The sequence below is a fragment of the Dasypus novemcinctus genome, chromosome 9, assembly GCF_030445035.2.
Source record: "Dasypus novemcinctus isolate mDasNov1 chromosome 9, mDasNov1.1.hap2, whole genome shotgun sequence".
Lineage (NCBI taxonomy): Eukaryota > Metazoa > Chordata > Mammalia > Cingulata > Dasypodidae > Dasypus > Dasypus novemcinctus.
Window position 1 is genome coordinate 111936877 of NC_080681.1, and position 20402 is coordinate 111957278.

Below are 20402 nucleotides of genomic sequence, written 5' to 3' on the forward strand. Positions count from 1 at the left end.
TGTCCTCCGGCCTCTTTCAGACTTGGGCAGATTCACATCCCAGCTGTTCCCAGGGTTATATCTTAGCCAGCCGAGTCTACCAATCAGCTGAAATTGGCAGCCAATGGTCTCCTCCTCCCCTGTTTTTGGGAAATGGAGCTCCAATTCCAGCCACAGAATAGTGCCATGCCACCAGAGTAGGATAATCACTGCCCTCCGCGGCTTGGCCGGTAATTTCCTGGAGAGGCTAGCGCAGGTCCTCACAGCTTCCTCCTTGCCAGAAGTAGCACTGGGACCTAGGCTAGAGCTGCAGTCTGCTGGGTGGAAGGAAGCTGATCCCCACCAGCACTGGGATTTTCAGTCTGCCCCACTTCCCCTTGTGCCAGGCGCAGAGTTAAGATGGCAGCCACCGGCCTCTTTCTGACTTGGACAGGCTCAAACTTTAGCTGTTCTCAGGATTATACTTTAGCCTGCTGAATATACTCATCAGTAGCTGAAGTTGGTGCCCAGCTGTCTCTTCCTCCCCATAGTTGCGGAACAGCTCCAGAGGGGGCTTGTGCCTCCAGTGGAGGATGGGCACTGGCCTCTCTGGCTTGGAGTGCTCTACTTACAAGTCTTCTCTGCAGATGGGAAGGAAGATTCCTCCTTCCATTCCTTCAAAGATGTTGCAGGATGCTCTTCTGGCCTCCTGGAGCCCCCAAACAGGTGCTTCAGCTAGCTCCAGAGAGCTCTGGGTGTTTACTAACTGCCCTGTAGCAGGAGCTGACTCTAGGAGTGCCTTACTTTGCCGCCATCTAGCTGCTTGTCCTCAGCTGTATTCATTTTGCTATTTTCTCCTTTGTAATCCATAAGTAGATTGTTGAAGTTTTAAATATTTTTTGTTCATGGTCAGTGCCAAAGGGCTAAGCAGTCACTTAATAATTAGGAGGGTCATTCAGGCTATTCATTCATCACATTGCAGCATTTATTACATGCTAGGCTTCTTGGTGTTGAATTAGAAAAGTTGAGGAGACAATAAAAGTAAATAAAACTTAAATACAATATGATGGGTAAATACAGCAAACTGTGAAAGAAAGAGGCCCTGAGCTGGCTTAGAGTTTTAGGAAGGAGGTGTTACAGGAGCTTTCAGGAAGTATACTGTCTAAGGTGGAATCTAAAGACATAATAATTTCTAATCAAGCTAGCAAAGGCCTTGGAGGTAAAAGCAGATGTGAGATTTATGACTGCAAAAGTGTGGAGCCAAAGTAGAGTTTGCAGACAGTCTGAAGAGGTAGACAGGCCAGATCATAGAGGGTTTTATATGCCACTTGGTCTTTATTCTTAACAACAAGGAGCCTTTAAAGAATTTTGAGTAGTAAAGCGTGATACCTACTTTATCTTTGTATTTCCAGTAACTCTTTGCTGCTTATTTACTGGGTATAACTTTTTGTTCACATCATGCAGACTTTAGAATGGAACTTGGAAAATTGGCACCAAAAACCAAATGAGTTTTATTTTTTTATTTTATTTATTTATTTATTTTTTAAAGATTTTATTTATTTAATTCTCCCCCTCCCCCGGTTGTCTGTTCTCTGTGTCTATTTGCTGCGTCTTGTTTCTTTGTCCGCTTCTGTTGTAGTCCGCGGCACGGGAAGTGTGTACCGCGCCGTTCCTGGGCAGGCTGCACTTTCTTTCGCGCTGGGCGGCTCTCCTTACGGGTGCACTCCTTGCGCGTGGGGCTCCCCTACGTGGGGGACACCCCTGCGTGGCACGGCACTCCTTGCGTGCATCAGCACTGCACATGGGCCAGCTCCTCACGGGTCAAGGAGGCCTGGGGTTTGAACCGCGGACCTCCCATGTGGTAGACGGATGCCCTAACCACTGGGCCAAGTCCGTTTCCCCAAATGAGTTTTAAAAAGCAGTCTAATTCCTGGACTCTTTTAGTTCAGAATTATGATCATTTATAGATGGGGTTCTACTAAAGTTTAACATTTTTCTCTTTTGAAAAGGGGATTTGTTTATGAGAACTGTAGTATAAATTAGTATAAATAAAAGTTGTTGGGGAATGTTACGGTTTGAGGATAAGGTTGGGGAGGGATTTAACAGCTTTATTGATACAAAGTTCATCTGGTCAAAGTATATAACTTCTTGGTTTTTAGCATATTTACAAGGATAAATATGTGTTCTAAAAATGTTTTAAAGCACTCTGTAGAAGCATCATGTAATTTTTATTCTGATAGCTGCTATGCCAATACAGATCCTTTGTATCTATTCATTGGAAATTGGTTTACAGCCTGTATGTAAGTCATCCCTCCCTTCTCCAACTTCTGTATGAACTGGTAAGGTTTTTCTTGTATCATCAGAAGGTGGCCAAAAACAGGGGTAGGTTTGTGACATTTAAAGTAGGGAAGTAGATGGGGATAGAGGAAAAGGTTTCTTTCTTATAAAACTTTAAAAATGTGGAGTTTTGTTTTTTCCTTTGCCATTTCTGAGAGTGAGAAAGCATGTAGACTGAGGGAAAAGGGGGAAGAGGAGGCCAAGAGAAGCCAAGATGAGAGAATAGAAAAAGACACACAGAGAAGCAGAGTGATGGACAGGGAGAAATATTCAGAGGGAGGGCCAAATCCAAGAAACTTAAAGAGGAAGAGGATGGGACTAGGTTATTTCTAGCACATCCAAGGCCTAGCTGCCATTTTTTAAAAGAAGGTGCTGGGATTGAACCCAGGACCTTGTACATGGGAAACAAGCAAGCACCCAACCACTGAGCTACATCTGCTCCCCAATAAAAGTTGTTTTTTTTTCATTTGTTTGTTTAGGAGTTACCGGGATTCCAGCCTGGGAGCTTGTACATGGGAAGCAGGCACTCAACCACTTGAGCTACATCCACTCCCTCCTAACTTTTTAAGAGCTGGACATGGGCTCCATCTGGTGGCTGTAGGCTTACAGTGCTGCCAGTGGAAGGTCTTGTGGAGTTAGAATCTGCTTTGGCATCACCTCAAATACCATTTTCATTCGTTTCTGTTTCAGTAATGTCCTGGGCTTTCTCATGGGATCAGTGTTGACTAGAGTCAGTTCTTTCCTCTCAAATGGTAGCTGTTTTGCTTTTATGACTCAGACTATTTTCCTTCCCTCGCCTCGCCCCCTCCCACCCCATTTGAATCTAATCTTAGCAGACTACATCACCCTGTACCCTTATTGTTGCTGTCATCTACTGACCTAGCAAACCACTGCCCTTTATTTCTCAATGCCTTTAGCTTCTAGTTGAATGTCATTTTCCCCAACCATATTCATGTTTATTCTTGGTATTTCAATGTATATGCTGATGATCCTTGTAACACCTTTCCCTCACAGTTATTTCTTTCTTCCACTGACCTTGTCTTCTATCCTCCCTCAGCATTCCCATGGTCATACCTTAGTTTTTGATATTATCAATAACTGCAGCCCCTACATAAATAACTTCAGTTCCCTGCACTCCCTCTCTGATTTTACCATCTCCCATCTTTCAACTTCATTCCTTCTAGTACCCTGACTCCAACAGTTCTTCATCCCCTATTGGGATCTTCAATACATTGGTCTTATTACATTTTCTTTCGTCCTTATTTCCTTAATGTTCTCTTTCCTCTCTATTGAGTGATTGGAAAGTCCTTGCACCACCTTTAATTCCCTTGCCCTTCTCTTGCTTTGTTATACTCACTTGCAAAGCTCCAAACATAGCTAAATTCAACTCTGTCCATTCTGTCTTTTTCTGTTCAGCTGAACAAGATGAAAGAAAAGGTACAAACTTTGCTGATTGGTTTCACTTTAAGTCATGACCATGTATTTCAGGTGGTTCTTAATTTGCCATGCAATCATTCTATATTTCCCTGGTCTGTTCACTTTTGCATTCATCTAGATGACTATTCCTCAGACCTCTAAGTCTCTAATACTTTCCCTTCATTGTCACTTTTAAGTGATGATCCTGATTTCTACTTCTTTGAGAAAGCAAAAGAAAACAGGAGAGAATTTCCCTGGACTCCTATCACCATATCTACCTACTCACCAACACCTGTACTCACATACTCTGCCTTCCTGCCTTTTGCCATAGATGAACTGTGTTCTCCTCTAAGTGCTGGTCCTTCTGCTGGTGTGCGAGAGCCCCAATCTCTCTGTCCTACTCATAGATATTACTCTAGCAGGTTTCCCCCTCTTTTATAACTTTATCCAAATTTCCCTTTTTCCTGGGTCATATTCTGTCAGTATACCACCATATTCCTCCCCATCTTAATGAAAAACAACACTTTTGATATCACTTCTTCTGTCAGCTCTCTCCTTATTTATTTGCTGTTTTTCAACAGAATTTAAAAATTGTCAGATATTTGCAGTTTCCGATTCATCTTATTTTCTTTCTTAAACTCACTCTAGTAGGATTTTTACTTCCATCATTTCAGTAAAGCTGCTCTTGTTAAGGTGACTTCCATGTTATTAAATTTAATGGTCCATTCTTAGACCTCATCTTTTGAATCATCAGTTTCACTTGACACAATTGATCACTCCCTCCTCCTTAATACACCTCATTCGGCTTCCATGATACAATACTCTTCCAATTTTCCTTCTACTTCACTGACTGCCCCTTGCCTTCTTTGTCTCCTTTGCTGTTACTCTACATCTCTCCCACCAATAAATACTGGCAGTCTTGGGCCCAGACCTTAGACTTCTTATTTTCCCTGTATCCATTCATTTCTTCACATTTTCATCCAGATCATGGCTTTATAAATTATCTGTTGTCAACTCACAGATTCATATCTTCAGCCCATATCTTTTCCTGAACCTTTGACTTGTACCAATTCAGTGGCCTCTCTAGTGTTCCATTTGAATGACTAGTATCTCCTGCATAACATGTCCTGAACTCCTCATCTTCCCTCTCAAGCATGCTTCCTCTACATCCCCATTTGAAGTGATAACAACTCCATCCTTCCACAAATTCAGACTAAAAACCTTGGAGTCTTCCTCAACTCCTTTCTTTGTCTCTCACTTTATATATATATATATACATATATATAATATCCAAGAACAAATCCTATGGTTCTACCTTCATGTGGCCAAAATCTGACCACTTTGCACTGCTTCTTTGTCACTGTCCTGTTCCAGACCACAACTGTCTTTTGCCTGGGTTACTGCAATAGTCTCCTATCTGGTCTTCCTGCTCCCACCCTTATCCTCTATACTCTGTTTTCAGTACCACATTCATTTTGATCCATTTTTTCAGTTTTCAGGCATCCATTTTTATTTTTTGTTATTGAGGTATAATTTATAGTAAAGTATGCAAATTTTAAGTTATATAGCTTGATGAATTTCTATTATATAGCCACCAGGTATCCACTACCCATAGAACATTTTTAGCAGCCTCTTCCCAATCACCATCTCCTCAGAGGTAACCATTTTCATCATGGATTAGTTTCACCTGTTTTTCAACTTCATAAAGAATAAAATTTTATAGATTTATCCTTTTAAAAGCTCAGTAGCTTTTATCATTCCTCTGCGCAATACTTTTCAATGCTTCTCCATTGTTCAGAGAAGCCTGAGTCCTCATAACGGCCTACAAAGTGCCCTATATGATCTCCCCCATTACCTTTTTGACGTCATCTCTTGCTACTCTCTTTTTTTGTTCTCAGCTTCAGCCATACTGGTCTTTTTTTTTTTAATACAGTAAGCATGCTTCTTTTTTAGAGTTTTTACCCTGGCTCTTCTTCTGCCTGGAACATTCTCCAGTAGACATTCTTTGCTTTGAGTCAGGTGCCACATTCTTTTTTTAACTTTTTTCTTCCCCTCCTCCTCCCCCACCCTGCTGTTTTTGCTGTCTGTGTCCATTCTCTGTGTGGTTTTCTGTATCTGCTACTCTCTTTGTTTCTCATAGAATTCACTGGGATTCAGTCCTGGAGATGTGGAGAGAGGTTCCCTGTCAATTGCACCACCTCAGTTCCTGGTCTCTGCTGTGCTTCACCTTGACCCTCCCTTCATCTCCCTTTTGTTACATCATCTTGCTGCATGACTCACTTGCATGGGCACTGGCTCACCATGTGGGCACTTGGCTTGCTGTGTGGGCACTGGTTCGCCACGTGGGCACTCACACAGGCATTCGGCTCACCATGTGGGCACTCACATGGGCCCTTGGCTCACCATGTGGGCACTTAGCTCACCACGTGGGCACTTGGCTTACTCTGCAGGCACGCTTTCTCTTCTTTTTCACCAGGAGGCCCCAGGGATTGAACCTGAGTCCTCCCATATGGTAGGTGGAGGCCTTATCGCTTGAGCCACATCTGCTTCCCGCCACATTCTTAATAAGGCCTAACTTAACTGTTCTTATTTAAATTGTAACCTCCTCCTCTCAGTATCCCCACTACAGTTTCTCCTTTTTAAAAAACATAGCACCCATGACTTTCTTACATACCATATCCTTTTCTGATTTATTATGTTTATTGTCTGTCTACAGTAGAAAGTAAGATCCATGAGAATGGGGATTTTTGGTATTTTATTTATTGATGAATCCCAATTAGAACAGTACCTGTGCATAATATTCAAAAATATTTGTTGGCTGAAGTAAATGTAGAGGGAAGGTGGAACCAATCCTATCCAGTGGAAGGCCTGTGGTACAAATGAAAAGTAAATGGAGATGTTAGAAGAGTCCCATTGAGTTCCATTGTTTAAGAAAAAAAAAATCCTACTACTCAACCTCTGGCAGGTTTTGTCTTATAGCAGCTCAGTTTCTACTTACCTATTGCAGTGTAACAAAGCACCCCAAATTTAGTGACTTAAAACAACAGTAGTTATTTAGTTTGCTCACCAATCTGCAGTTTAGTCAGGGCTTCGTTTTGTTCCATGTGGTGGTAGCTAGGACTACTTGAAGTCTGGGGGGACTGGTTGATGCTGTCAGCTGGGTCTTCACTCAGCTCAGGCTGTCAGCTGGACCACCTACATGAGGTCTCTCCATGTGGCTACTTGGCTCCTGCATAGCATGATGGTTAGGTTCCAAGAGTGAGTGTCCCAAAATAAGAAGGTAGAAGTACATGGCATTTTATATGACATGCTAATAAGTCATATAACATTACTTCTGCCATTTTATCTTGGTCCAGGCAGTCAGAAAGACCCATTGGGTTCAGAAGAGGAGGGAACAATAGGAAGAATGTCCATGTCACATAGTAAGAAGGGAATGTGGGATGGAAATTGTTATGGCAGCCATATTTGGAAAATTACATTTCTACCCTGTTTCATCATGTACAAAGATGGTAAAAATCCCTAACCAGCCTAAATGACAAAATATCAAAAACTGGACAAAGTAGGGAAAGGAAATGGGTTTACTTAAAATATTATTGATCATAATTTAAGAATAACTGGAATAAGTCTTTGCTTTTAGTAGGTAAAGAATTCATTTTATTTCACCCTTGATATAGAGTTCTTTGTACAAATTTTAAAAATTTTAATGAAGTTCAGTTGAACTTTTTTTTCTTTTGTTGTCTATCCTTTTAGTGTCATATGAAGAAACCATTGCCAAATCCAGGGTCATGCAGGTTTCCTGTTTGTTTTCTTCCAAAAGTTTTATCGTTTTAGGTCTAAAGTTTAGTTTTTTGATCCATTTTTTTAACTTTTCGTATGGTATAAGGTAAGGCTACAACTTCATTCTTTCGCATGTGGATAGAGATAAAGACTGTTCTTTCCTCATTAGGTCTTGGTACCCTTGTCGAAATGAATTGACCATAGATGTGAGGGTTTGTTTCTGTGCTGTCATTGCTGTTCCACTGGTCATGTCTGTCCACGTTTTTTGTTGTTGTTTTGTTTTTTTTGCATCCTAGCATATATCAGATCAATCTTAGCATATCTTAATGTGTTGTCCTGACAAGAGCTGGCTGTTACAGATGAAACTACATGTAGATCATACCAAAAACAAGTCATTAGGAGACACATTTTGAATAGAAGTAATAAGTATGCTTTTGGGTTGTTTGCTATTCTAATAGCTTTTTGTTTTTTATGTGTGTTTTTTTGAAATAGGTTTTTCTTAAAACAATCCTAAACTTAGAAGTCACAAGTACAGAACAAAGAAAATTTACTTTTTCTTGGAAACCTTAAGGTTTAGTTGCTGACATGATTTCTCATCACTCCCAAATACTTTGTGTATTTCCTACAAACAAGGACATTCTCTTATGTAATCAAACTACATCAAAATAAAATTTTTTTATGTATTACTATCACCTAATTCTCATCCTCCCATCAAGTTTTAAACAATATTTAAACAGTATCTATTGAATTGTTTCTTTAATCATAACGGGATGATAGTCTTTGTTGCTAATTGTGCTTTTTCAAGTGTTTTTCCCCCCGAAAAAGCCTTGCACACCCACTTTCAGTTCACCGCCTAATATCTTTTCCTTTTCTTATACTTTCAACCTTTTTTTGTCTTTATGCTTTAAAGTATGTTTTAAACAGAATATAGTTAGATTTTCTTTTTGATTTTATCCAATATTAGAATTTTTGTATTTTAACTGGGAAATTTAGCCCATTTAAATTTACTGTGATTAATTATATTTGCATTAATTTTATCAACTTTCTTATTGTATGCTTTCTTTTGACCTTTCTCTATCCTTTCAATTATACTTCTTTCTTGCCTTCTAGATTGAACAAACATTCATTTTCCCCCTTTTCTATTGGTTTAAAAGCTATACATTCCTTTTCATTCTTTTTAATGATTGTCCTTAAATGGGTTAATATGTATCTTAACAGTGTCTAAAGTTAATTATTTCTTTCCTCTTCCCAAATATAAGATCTTTAGAACACTTGAATTCTGATCTCACTCTTTGACTTACATGTTATTATTATCCAATATTTTAGTTATGCTTTGGTTTTATTCCCCCAATCCACAAGTAAGTTTTGTTACTCCTTAAACTGCATCAGTGTTTGTTTGGGTTCATTTCTTTGCTTACCATTCCTTTTTTTTTTTTTGCATCTCACACCTTTTTTATGAGATCAATTTCTGTCATCTGGAGTATATCTTCAGTAGTTCGTTCATTAAGGGTGTGTTAGTAATAAATACTTGTGCTTTTATTTTCCTCTATTTGTTCTGAAAGTTTCTTTAATTCTACCTGGGTATATATTTGTAGGATTATAGTTATTTTCTCTTAGAACCTAGAGACTATTAACATTTCTTCTGTCTTCTAGTTGACATATATTTAACATAAAAGTTGCCAACGACAAGCTAGTTCAACTGTTCTTTCTTTATAGAATATGTATCTTTTTTTCTTTCTTTTTGCTTTGATAAAATCTTCTCTCCATGATATTCTTCTGTATCCTTATGATGTATTTAGGTGCAGATTTAAGCTTGGGATTTTGCTTCCTGAACATGAAGTTCCCTATCTTTTATCAACTCTAGAAAACTCACAGCCAGTATTATTTCTTTGCCATTTTCTCAATTCCTTCCTTTTGGACTCCCTCTTAGACTTCTTCAGTTTGGACCTTTATTTTATTTCCCTTGTCTGTTAATCCTTCTTTCATTTTTTCCCTATCTTTTTACACTCTCTACTGCGTCTTGTAATTTACTCATATCTGTTCTTGACCACTATTCTCTCTTCATTTTAATCTAATGTGCTATTTTTTTTCCCATTTCTAGCTGTTCTTTTAAATTTTCAGATCTTCTGGTCTTTGTTTATAACATCATATTCCTTTCTCCTATTTCTGATTCCTTTTTTTATGATTTTAAACATTAGAATGTACTTATTTTATGGTCTCTAATCAATAACCTTATTAACTTTTGTTCTTATTGGTATAATTCTGTTTCATTCAGTCATAGTAAAAGAGTGATCCTCATGTGTTTGTAGTTTGAAATTTTAACCTCAGGTTCAGCAGGACTTTATCTGTGGGGATCTTGGGTAGTTTTGGTAAGAGACTATGTCCCTCTGGAGTACTTTTGTTTACCTCTGTCAAACTTCCCAGCTATAGTACTAGACTGAGACCATTTTCTGTAGTTTCTCATTGATGGCAGGTTGGTCCTGGACCATTCAGGTTTAAATTTGAACCCTGAACTCAAGCAAGGGCAGGCCCAATTTTATAAATTCTCCAGGGATATTCCTCCCTAAAAGAGCCTAGGTCCTGTAATCTCCCTTTGTCAGTTAGTAGGGTCTCATTTACAACTCTCCACTCTATTGAGCTTAAGGCCTTAAGTCTATTGTACCTGCATGACTTAAAACCTAAGCTCCTTGCCTCTTCTACCTGCATGACTGTTAAAACCTAAGCTCCTTGATTCTGTCCATTAGGACAGCCTAAGTGGTAGCTTAAACTTCTGTTTTTTCCTTTAATCTTTTCCTATTTGATTTTAGCTAGGATGTCTCTTACTTTCTGTGAAGACTGCCTTCTTTTAAGATGATTACTGTTATATTTTATTCGGCATTTTTAGGTATTTATAATAAGAGGTTTTCAGGCTATCTAGTTTGTCCTAGTGGTGGAAATGGGAGTGTATTGTCTGCTTTTAAATTTTATAGAACTTAACTGTTCATTAATAAGAGATATTTTTCCCTTTTGTTAAAGTATTTAAACATAAACATATGAGCTCATTCTCTTATTTAAAAATGAGACAGTTGCATACAAAATTAAAGTTCTCTTTGACTTTCCCCTTTCTCTCTTTCCTTAGAGCAACCTATTATAATATCCCCAATGAAATGGCTTTCAGAGAAACAAACTGTTCTTCTGTTATGAATGATAGCTTATAGCATTTTTAAGGAGGTGGTAAAATTGACCTAAATGTCTGGGGCATTTCTGTTAAAATGCCAGAAGGTAAAATTTATAGAAAAGCTGCTTGTTGGCTAATCAGGGCATTTAAGCCATGCCTGAGTTGCTCTTATAAATATCCCCACACTTTGGGAGAGAAGATGTTATTGTATACAGGTGTGGGAAGATTGGTTTACTACATTGTGAAGCTCTCCACTTATATAGCAAGGCTGATGGATTGATTAATTTATGTCACTTTAAGTCACAATAGATCATAAGAGATAACTTTAAAAAAAATAATCTTAGGACTGTTTAGTACTTTGTCATTTATCAAGACTTTTCTTTCCATGCATTCTCTCAGACTAGCAGTAGAGAGGGCAGACATCATTATCCTCATTTTACAACTAAGTAAAGCTGATGCTCATTTTACTTCGTTAATGACTTACAGAAAGGTTAGTGACTCTCACATTAGGCAGGTGGCAAATGGCAGAGGTTTTCTTATATCCTTCTATGAAATTGAGGCATTCTGCCTGAAATGTCTCTTTGCCATTTCTTCATTAGAGTGAAGCAAGGTATAAGTTCAATACTGGCCAGAAAGAACCAGTGTTTTCTCTGAAGTTTATTCAAATTCATCATTCAAAAAATTTGAGCACAGGAGTTACATATGGGGGCTGAAATACAGATTTTAGATTTGCTCATTGACATGCTTTCCACTTTCTTCTGTAGACTGATAATGGTCTCCAGCTGCCAAAGAAGGTTGTGGGTGCCAAGAAAAATGTAACCATTTCCCATATCCTCGAGTGGAATTGGATGCCTCTAGGAGCTCATACTGGCTAGCAGCAGTCATGGCCGAATTTACAAGCTACAAGGATACTGCCTCCAGCCGCCACCTGCGGTTTAAGTTACAGAGTCTAAGCCGACGCCTTGATGAGTTGGAGGAAGCCACAAAAAACCTCCAGAAAGCCGAAGATGAGCTCTTGGATCTCCAGGACAAAGTGATTCAAGCAGAAGGTAGCAACTCTAGCATGTTGGCTGAGATTGAAGTGCTGCGCCAGAGGGTCCTGAGAATTGAGGGCAAAGATGAAGAAATTAAGAAAGCAGAGGATCTGTGCCAGCTGATGAAGGAAAAACTTGAAGAGGAGGAAAACCTTACCCGAGAGCTGAAATCTGAGATTGAGCAGCTTCAGAAACGAATGGCAGAACTGGAGAAATTAGAAGAGGCTTTTAACAGGAGTAAGAATGACTGTACTCAGCTTTGTTTGAGCCTGAATGAGGAGAGAAACCTGACCAAGAAAATCTCCTCTGAGCTGGAAATGCTCAGGGTCAAAGTTAAAGAACTGGAATCTTCTGAGGACCGCCTGGATAAAACTGAGCAGAGTTTAGTGTCAGAGTTAGAAAAGCTGAAATCATTAACTCTAAGCTTTGTTAGTGAGAGAAAATACTTGAATGAAAAGGAGAAAGAAAACGAGAAATTGATAAAAGAGCTTACTCAAAAACTGGAGCAGAACAAAAAATTGAACCGAGATTATGCAAGAAATGCTTCCAATCTTCTAGAAAGGAATGACCTACGGATTGAGGATGGTATCTCTTCCACACTGCAGTCCAAAGAATCAAGAAGGAAGGGCACTCTGGATTATCTGAAACAGGGGGAGAATGAAACAAGAAACAAATCAGAAAATGAAAAGAACCGAAATCAGGAAGACAACAAAGTAAAAGACCTTACCCAAGAGATTGAGAAACTTAAGACACAGATCAGACATTTTGAATCTTTGGAAGAAGAACTGAAGAAAATGAGGGCCAAAAATAATGACCTTCAGGATAATTACTTGAGTGAACAAAATAAAAACAAACTCTTAGCCAGCCAGTTGGAGGAGATAAAGCTACAAATCAAGAAACAGAAAGAGCTGGAAAACGGAGAAGTAGAAGCAGAGGAGACTTTCTTGTCCAGCAAAGGCAGGCATGAGAGGACTAAGCTTAGAGGCCACGGCAGTGAGGCCTTCACAACCAAGCACACATCGCGGGAACTGTCCCCTCAGCATAAGCGGGAAAGGCACCGAAACAGAGATGCTGCTTTCAATAATGAAAACTATTCTCTGAGCAGCAGGCAGGTTTCCTCTCCCAGTTTCACCAACAGGAGGGCAGCCAAATCTTCCAGCACAGCAATAGGTACAGACGGTGGGAACCAGGAGACAAAGAAAACTGAAGACCGGTTTGTACCTGGCTCCTCTCAGAGTGAAGGGAAGAAGCCCAGGGAGCAGCCATCGGTGCTTAGCCGTTACCCCCCAGCAGCCCAAGAGCACAATAAAATTTGGAAGGGAAATCCCAAGCCAGGCACTGAGAGTGGGTTGAAAGGAAAAGTAGAGAAGACAACACGAACATTCAGTGACTGCATCCATGGATCTGTTCCCAATGACACATTGGGTAGAGCTGAAAAGACTTCCGATACCTCCTCTGAGGCCCTGTTTGGCAAGAGGGGGCAGGTGCCTGGCAGTGGAAGTCAAATAACTCAGGCTGCAGACTCTGGTAGTTTTAAAGCTGTTGGAGTTCTGGCTTCATCTAGAAAACCCTCCTCAGAAGGTCTCTCAAAGGGCAAAAAGTCTGCCAGTGGCCAGGAGGCTGATAGCAGTTCCAAGGCTCCTGTTTTATCAAAGTATCCTTTTAACTCCAGAAGCCAGGAGAACATCCTTCAGGGCTTTTCAACTCCAAATAAAGAAGGAGTTGATGAACCTGTAGCAGTTGTGATGGAAGACAACAGTCAACATGAAGCCCTGAGGTGTCGAGTCATTAAATCCAGTGGCAGAGAGAAACCGGACTCAGATGATGATTTGGATATAGCATCCCTTGTTACTGCCAAGCTAGTAAACACAACTATCACTCCAGAGCCAGAGCCCAAACAGCTGCTTAACTCTAGAGAAAAAGCCAAATCCCGAGGGACCCTTAGGACCTCCCTGTTTGAGAACGATAAAGATGCTGGAACAGAAAGTGAATCTGTGAAACCTGTCAGAGCCCCCACCAATGCTGCAGAGTTCCCAGATACCAATGGTGCTGGGGCAAAAGGCCAAAGACCCTTCAGCCCCAGAGAGGCCTTACGGTCCAGAGCTGTCATTAAACCTGTAATCGTTGATAAAGATGTGAAGAAGATCATGGGAGGATCTGGAAGTGAGGCTGTACTGGAGAAACAGAAATCCACCTCCAAACTGGGGCCAAACAAAGTAACAAGCAGCATTACTATCTACCCCTCGGACAGCAGCAGCCCTAAAGCTGAGGCCTTGCGGGAGAGGCACACATCCACCAGCAACATCCAGGTTGGGCCTCCAGAGCTCACATCAGTTAGCAACCATGTTGGCTCCCCTTTTGAGCTCTCCATTCACAAACATGACATCACCCTACAGCTCACAGAACCAGAAAGAGTGGGAGATGGGCCCCAGAAGAGCAGGCCAGAAATGGTGGTCTCTCGGAGCAGCATTATAATCAAACCATCAGACCCTGAGAGGAATAACCATGCATCCCCAGCAGAGACAATCAGGTGGAAAAGCCGTGGTGCCCCTTCAGAAGTGGGTTCTGCAGATGCCAGGCATGTTACCATGCGGAATGCCTGGAAGAGTAAGCGAGACTTGAACTCTTTAGAAGACTCCCCAACCCAAAAAGGTAAAAATGTGGATTATGCTAATGCCTATATTCAGAGATCTTCCACAGACTTCTCAGTACTTGAACAGCCCAGGTCGTATCTTTCTGAGCAGAGCACCCGAAGCATAGTTAATTCAGGGGATGCACCTGAGCTCTCCTCCAGAAGGACCCAAAGTAGCCTCACCGTGTCAGAGGTGCTCACCCGTCGGAATAGGATAGGTGATGCTGTCACAGCTGCAGCCTGGAACCACTCAGCAGGCCTGGTAAGTCACATTTCTTTCTTTCTCTCCTTTCCCTTCTCCTTCCATTTTCCCTGTTTTCTTTCTCCTTTGCCTCCTGAGCCCTAGCCTGTGTAACCCAGGGTTATGGGAACTGTGGGGCTGGGAAAAACTGAGTAGAACTGTTTAAAGTCAGGAGGATTTGGCCTGAGTTGGTGTTTGGCAGAAAGCAGCATGATCTTCCAAACACCTTTGTCAATTTGTCTCCCCCACTTTCCCCAGTATACGGGACAAAAAGGAGATGGCCACTGTTCTCTTGGTTTGCCAGAGTAGCCAAAGAAGATCCCTTTATGGCCTTACAGAGGAGACCCCAGAAGCATAAGAACCACCTGCAGCTGATGGGAAACCTTGAGAAAGGGGCCTGGTACCCTTCCCCATATTAACAGAGATGGGAGCCAGGCAAACAAATTCTTGGCTCCCGCAGTTTAGATGGCAAATCTTGGCAGGCTGCTGGCATAAGCAACAAGGAGAGCTGGGGTTTACACTGGGCCTACTTTACAAGCTTTGACTGAGGTTCACTTTCTTTTGCCTATTATATCATCACAATGAGGAAGAAGATTCAGTATTTATGTACAGGCTAGATGAATTCAGAACTCCCAACCCCCCCCCAACTCCCCTTTTTTTAAGTTAGGCCAGTAAAAAGATTATTGGGAAGGTGGGGGAAAGAACATAGCTTGCTGAGAAATGGAGAGAAAGAAGGAAATAATACCAAGATTTGGTGTGGGTTCGTCTAGGCAGGGAGAGCACTCCTGCCTTATTGAGGGTCAGAAGTCAGAACAGCATCTGAAGGAGAAAGCCCCTGGGGGTATCTTTTAGACATGGAACCCAATGAAAGACATCTTAGACCAAGACACAGTGTTCCTTTCTTTAAAAAGGCAGGTGGAAAAAAAAAACGGCAGGTGACTATGTTAACTTGAAAAGCCCTGTCTTTACACTTTACTCAACACTTGACAAAATATTTCTCCACCGTCTCATTCAGTCCTTGGGCAGGTATTATCTCCGTTTTTTAGATGTAGAAACAGGGTCAGAGACACAAAGTGCCTTACCCAAGGTCACGCAAATGAATCATTGGAAGAGTCAGGATTTGAATCTCAGACTCTGTCTCTAAATTCTCTGATTTCTTTACCCTGCCAGCCTGCATTTCCTGCTCATGTTTGGTGTTATTCTTGGATCTACATTTGGGAGGACCGAGGAGAACGTTAAAAAGGGCCCCTGTTCATTTGTGAGCCTCCTCATCAACCCTGGGAGCTCCTAGCAGCTTGGAACGCCTAGTTTACGCTGATTTCCAAGGAACTCTTATGTTGATCTTTACTAAGGCCAACGTGTATCTTTGCAGCTATGCTGTGGTCTGTTATCAGCCTCTGCCAGTTGGAGAGGACCCACTGGGGTAGGGGATTTAGGGGTGTCTTGTTTCTCACTGTTGTTCTCCACTGTTCACTTTTGTTATTTATTGGCACAGGAGGAAGGCGAAGATTGCACATCGAGTGTCTATAAGCGACAGTACAACTCTCTGGATCGGTCTGAAATGCTTGCAAAGCAGGGGCTGCCAGAGCCTGGCCGGGTACAGGCTGAGGAAAGGTTACGGCCAGCCAGGTCCTGTGCTGATGAAAACTGAGCCTGCTAGGAGAGGGCTGCTTCTCCCCTCTGCTCCTGCTTCTCAACTCTTCCACCTTCCTGCTCTATGAAGGATCCAAGGCCAGTCTACCAGGCTAGACACAGGCCTTGACTAGGAGATTTTGGCAGAGCCAGGCCATGGCTCAGATCATTTTTGCCAAGTAGCCAGAGGGAATCAGAGACTACAAGCTGGACAGAATCACCCAGGCCCAGCCTTTCCTTGATGCATGAGTCCATTCTCCTCATCCCTCTCCCCTGGTAGTATGGACCACTTTAGCTCCCAAATGGGAAAAGATATGGAAACTCCCTGGATCCTCACCACACAACAGCAGCCAAAAGCTCTTCTCTGCTCCTTGGTGGGTTGTTTCTGTTTCGTTAGGCAGTCCCTTCTCTGGTTAATGTTCTAATTTCTCAGTCTCCTCACAGCATCTAGTTCACTCCATGTTTGCCCTAAGAGCCCAAGAACCCATTAAGACTTACCAGCCATGACTTTTGTTACTTTCCCCCTTGGAATTATTTTCCTCAGACTTAAAGCAGAAGAGGTCTATGCTGCCTCTAAGGGATTCTGGGACTGCCCTTTAGGTTGAAGCTTCCCTGACCTGGCCCCCATACTGACCATTGTTTTGTTGGGGCGAAGCAAATCCAGTAGCTGTTGGAATGACATCTTTCTATACCCCACCCCCAGAGTGCTGCTCACCTTCCAAAGGCACCGGAAGTGCATAAGCCTCATGTGTCTCCTTCCCTGGGCACTAGTAATGCTGCAGGCATTGCCTGCTCTCTCTCCTGTGACTGGAGACTTCAGGCTGATTTCGTTGTGTCCACCTAAGAAATATCTCCAGGCTATGCTGGGACTGACTCAGCATCTCTGCTTTCTAAAGGAAGCACCCAGCAAGGGGGAAACCTGACAGGAAGAAGTGAGTTCCCTTTAGTCACTCCGCAAAGCAAGAGATCCATGAAAGGCACAGACTGAGAAAACTCTCTCCTGTTCCTCTTCCTTCACCGCCCCATGGAGGAGGTATTGCACTTTACCAAGCTGATGCATTCCTGCAGAAGTGGGCCCATGATTTCTGCAAGTCGACTATCATTATGATGACTTCTTTGAAGGAAAGGTGATATACATTCCCATTAAGGGCCCCAGGTTTATACACCTCAAAATGCAGCAACCTTTCAGGAAGCCACATAAATATAAACTGGTTAGTTTCCTTATTATACCAATCATGGGGAAGTTAAAAAATATATATTCTTGCACAGCTTTTTCTATAGGATTCTCTCAATTCAATGCAGGATGTCCTCTTCGAAGGCTACCTTTATGAAGCAGGTGATACTGCATTCTTAATGGAAAAGAACATTAGACTAGAAATCAGGAAACTTGGATTTTCTTCATGGCTTTGCTACTTCCTTACTGTGTGACCTTGGGCAAATCATTGTCCTCTTGGGGCTTTAGTTTCCCCATCTATAGAAGGACCTTTTTGAAATGGATGATCTTTAAGGGCCCTAAAAACTGGCATTCTAACATTCTTCTGTTTCCACCCTCTCACTTTTGGAAGGTTTTATCCACATGGGTTTGGGGATGGAGCATTTCTTTCCCTCTGCCTTCAGTTTTTTCATTTGTTTTTCCTGGGCTTTATTCTTTCGAGTTTTCTCATGTTTTAATCTCAAGGGGGTGATAAGATGAGAAGTTCCCTAGGCTGCAGCTTTCCAGTCTATAAAACGAAGGGTTTAATTGGATGTCACTGACATTTGTGACACCAGCCTTGCCCAGTGCCACACAGTATCTCCTGGCTTTCAGGGAGGGCGATTCCTGTAACAAGGCTAAGGCTGTGTATATCTCCTGTTCCTGTGCCTCTCCTACAATTTTTCTGGCAAGAGATAGGCTTCTCCAGTCTATTCTGCCTCTACTCAATGTGGGAACCAGCGTTCATCAAGACTTCGTCTGCATCAGACTCATCAATCCTGGAGGAGGCTTGGGGAACACCTACTTTACTTTCAGGGACAGGAATGTCTTGCTCAGACTTGCTTTTTTTTAGCTTTGCCAACCTAAAGGCATTGTAATGTGGCTTGCCTTTCCTCTCCACATCCCTGCCTCACATGGCTCAGATAATTTCAAGATTTCTTCTGCTGCTTTTCATGGGTCACTGGCCAGAAATGAGTAGGCTTGGGCTGCAGCCCCTTACTTGTAGCCTCCCTGCTATTCTCCTTCACTGACTGGCAATCCAGAGTCTAATGTAAAATGACCTCTGTGGTGGTCAACAAGGATATAGGAAACTTAAGTCTATAGCTCTTCTCTGCTGGTGGAAACAGAAGGGTGCCAAGCCGTGCCCAAAAGTATCTCGCCAATATTTGTTTTTGGGCCTTGGATCCCAGGATTCTGGTGCTGTAGTTCCTGGTGCCAAAGTCTGAATCTTCCCACATTTCAGCAGCACCAACATCTGCCGCTACCCATAATACTCTGTGGAGGAGGGACAGCTGTGGTGCCCTTTTGCTGGGGCTGCCATTTTCATATCTGAGTGCAATAGGGTTTGACTGTAACAGTTATTTCAGGATAAATATTTTGTTTCCTTAATCTGCACACTTTCTATAATTGCTGTACAATTTTATTTTTAAATGTTCTCAGCATTGCAGAAAATACCATTTGTAGCCGCAAGTTAAGGCTGCAAGAAGCTCATTTCCTCTGGGCTTCAAATGGCTGGCAAGGCTGGCTCTCAGATTCCAAGTTGAAAGGCATTTTCTGAAAAGCAACCAAGGTGTGACTGTTTGTACGCATGCTTCACCAGTAAGGGCCTTGGAGGAAATCTCCAATAGAGGGAGACCTGGTAGTTGAATAGTGGTCTAATAAAGCCAAATATTCTCACTTATCCCAACCAACAAACCCACTTTAATGACAAACCTCTTCTGCAGCCTGGCTCTGACACCACATTTTACAGACAGGTGTATGGTCGTGGGAGGGTTCCTAGTGAGAATGAGAGACCTGGCACTACAGAGAGCTGCTTGATTGGAGGAGGTGGAGCTGGTCTCTTCCACCTGCTGCTGCATCCCTTGCCACTCTGATACTAAGGAAACTGTCAGAGAAAGCTGCAGAGGTGGTAGACAAAAGAGCTGTGGTTTTTGAGTGGTGACAAGTTAAAATGTGGGTTAAAGGGATTTGTGGTGGGGTCAAGGACTCTAACCTTGGCTGCAGGCAAGCTTGCACATAAATATCCCCCTCATGGGATGTATATTTGGGGGGAGGGGTCGTCTATAATTGTTCTTGGACTTGTCCTGGGGCAACTTTAGTTCTTTATATTTAGTGGATCAGTGCCAAGTGCTACCATTTCCCAGTAAAGGAATAGGGACCGAGAGACTGGGTCCTAGGCTGCCTTTGTTGGGATGGTGTTTTGTTTTGTGTTTCTGTTACCCCAACAGACTGCTTTGGAAGAGCTGCTTTTAGGGATTATCCTTTCAACACCCTGGGTGGGGAACAGCATTCTCCTCAAATCCTCACAACCAAGATCATGGGAAAGGGGCCCTATTTTCCTGCTGCTTCACAGCTCAGAACATGTACTGAATGGAATGTATTTTTAAGAGAATAAAGTCTATTTTTTTGTATTTTAAAGATGGGGGACAGGGGCTAGGGAGGTAGCCCTCAAACTTACTGAATTATAGGCTGGGGGCATCAGTCTCTGTCGGTCCATACTTACTTGCTAAGGCAAGTGCTCTGGTCTCATCCCTGCCCCTTGGAGTCTAGGAGCAGCAGCTTCTCCTACATTCCTGCTCCAAGCATGGGGCCAAGGAGGCTGGACCCTGTCCCTGGAAACCAGGGCAAAGCCACAAGCAGTGACTCAGGGCCCCTTGGGTGCATGTGTATAGTCGAAGCTGCCTGTCTGCATGTATCCTCTGGCTCTAACGCTGTTGGCTCTGCAGCACAACATGTAACCAATAAAGCTCTCCAGTTTCCACTGCTTGTGATTCAGTACTGCTGTTTTTGTTGATGTCATCTGTGTGTAGCTGTTTCCTGTGCATTAAAGCAGCTAGTATATTTCACTATTTTTAAAACCCAGCCAATTAATGAAGCTCTGAGGACTGGAAATGTAGCTTAGGTTTGGAAAAGGACAATCCTTGGATCCACATAACTAACTAGGACTTAGAATCACATAGCCGCTATTTAGCAGCTGTTTCTTTGCTACAGTTTATTTTCAGGCCTGTCTGTGGCCAGGCACACAA

At 42.2% G+C, this 20402-nt stretch overlaps 1 protein-coding gene across 5 annotated transcripts in view; it reads left to right on the forward strand.

Annotated features, from left to right (window-relative positions):
• LUZP1 (leucine zipper protein 1) overlaps nt 1–20402 on the forward strand; it is a 143523-nt gene that overhangs the window by 110564 nt on the left and 12557 nt on the right. For 2 of the 5 annotated variants that reach the window (XM_004465444.4, XM_004465443.4), the window contains 2 exons: nt 11410–14573; nt 16048–20140. In XM_004465444.4, coding sequence (XP_004465501.2) covers nt 11529–14573; nt 16048–16203 — 3201 coding nt within the window. In that variant the 5' untranslated portion in view covers nt 11410–11528 and the 3' untranslated portion in view covers nt 16204–20140. Of the gene's footprint in view, nt 1–11409; nt 14574–16047; nt 20141–20402 lie in introns of those variants that run through there. The other 3 variants (XM_058304143.2, XM_058304144.2, XM_058304145.2) reach the window with 2 other exon arrangements.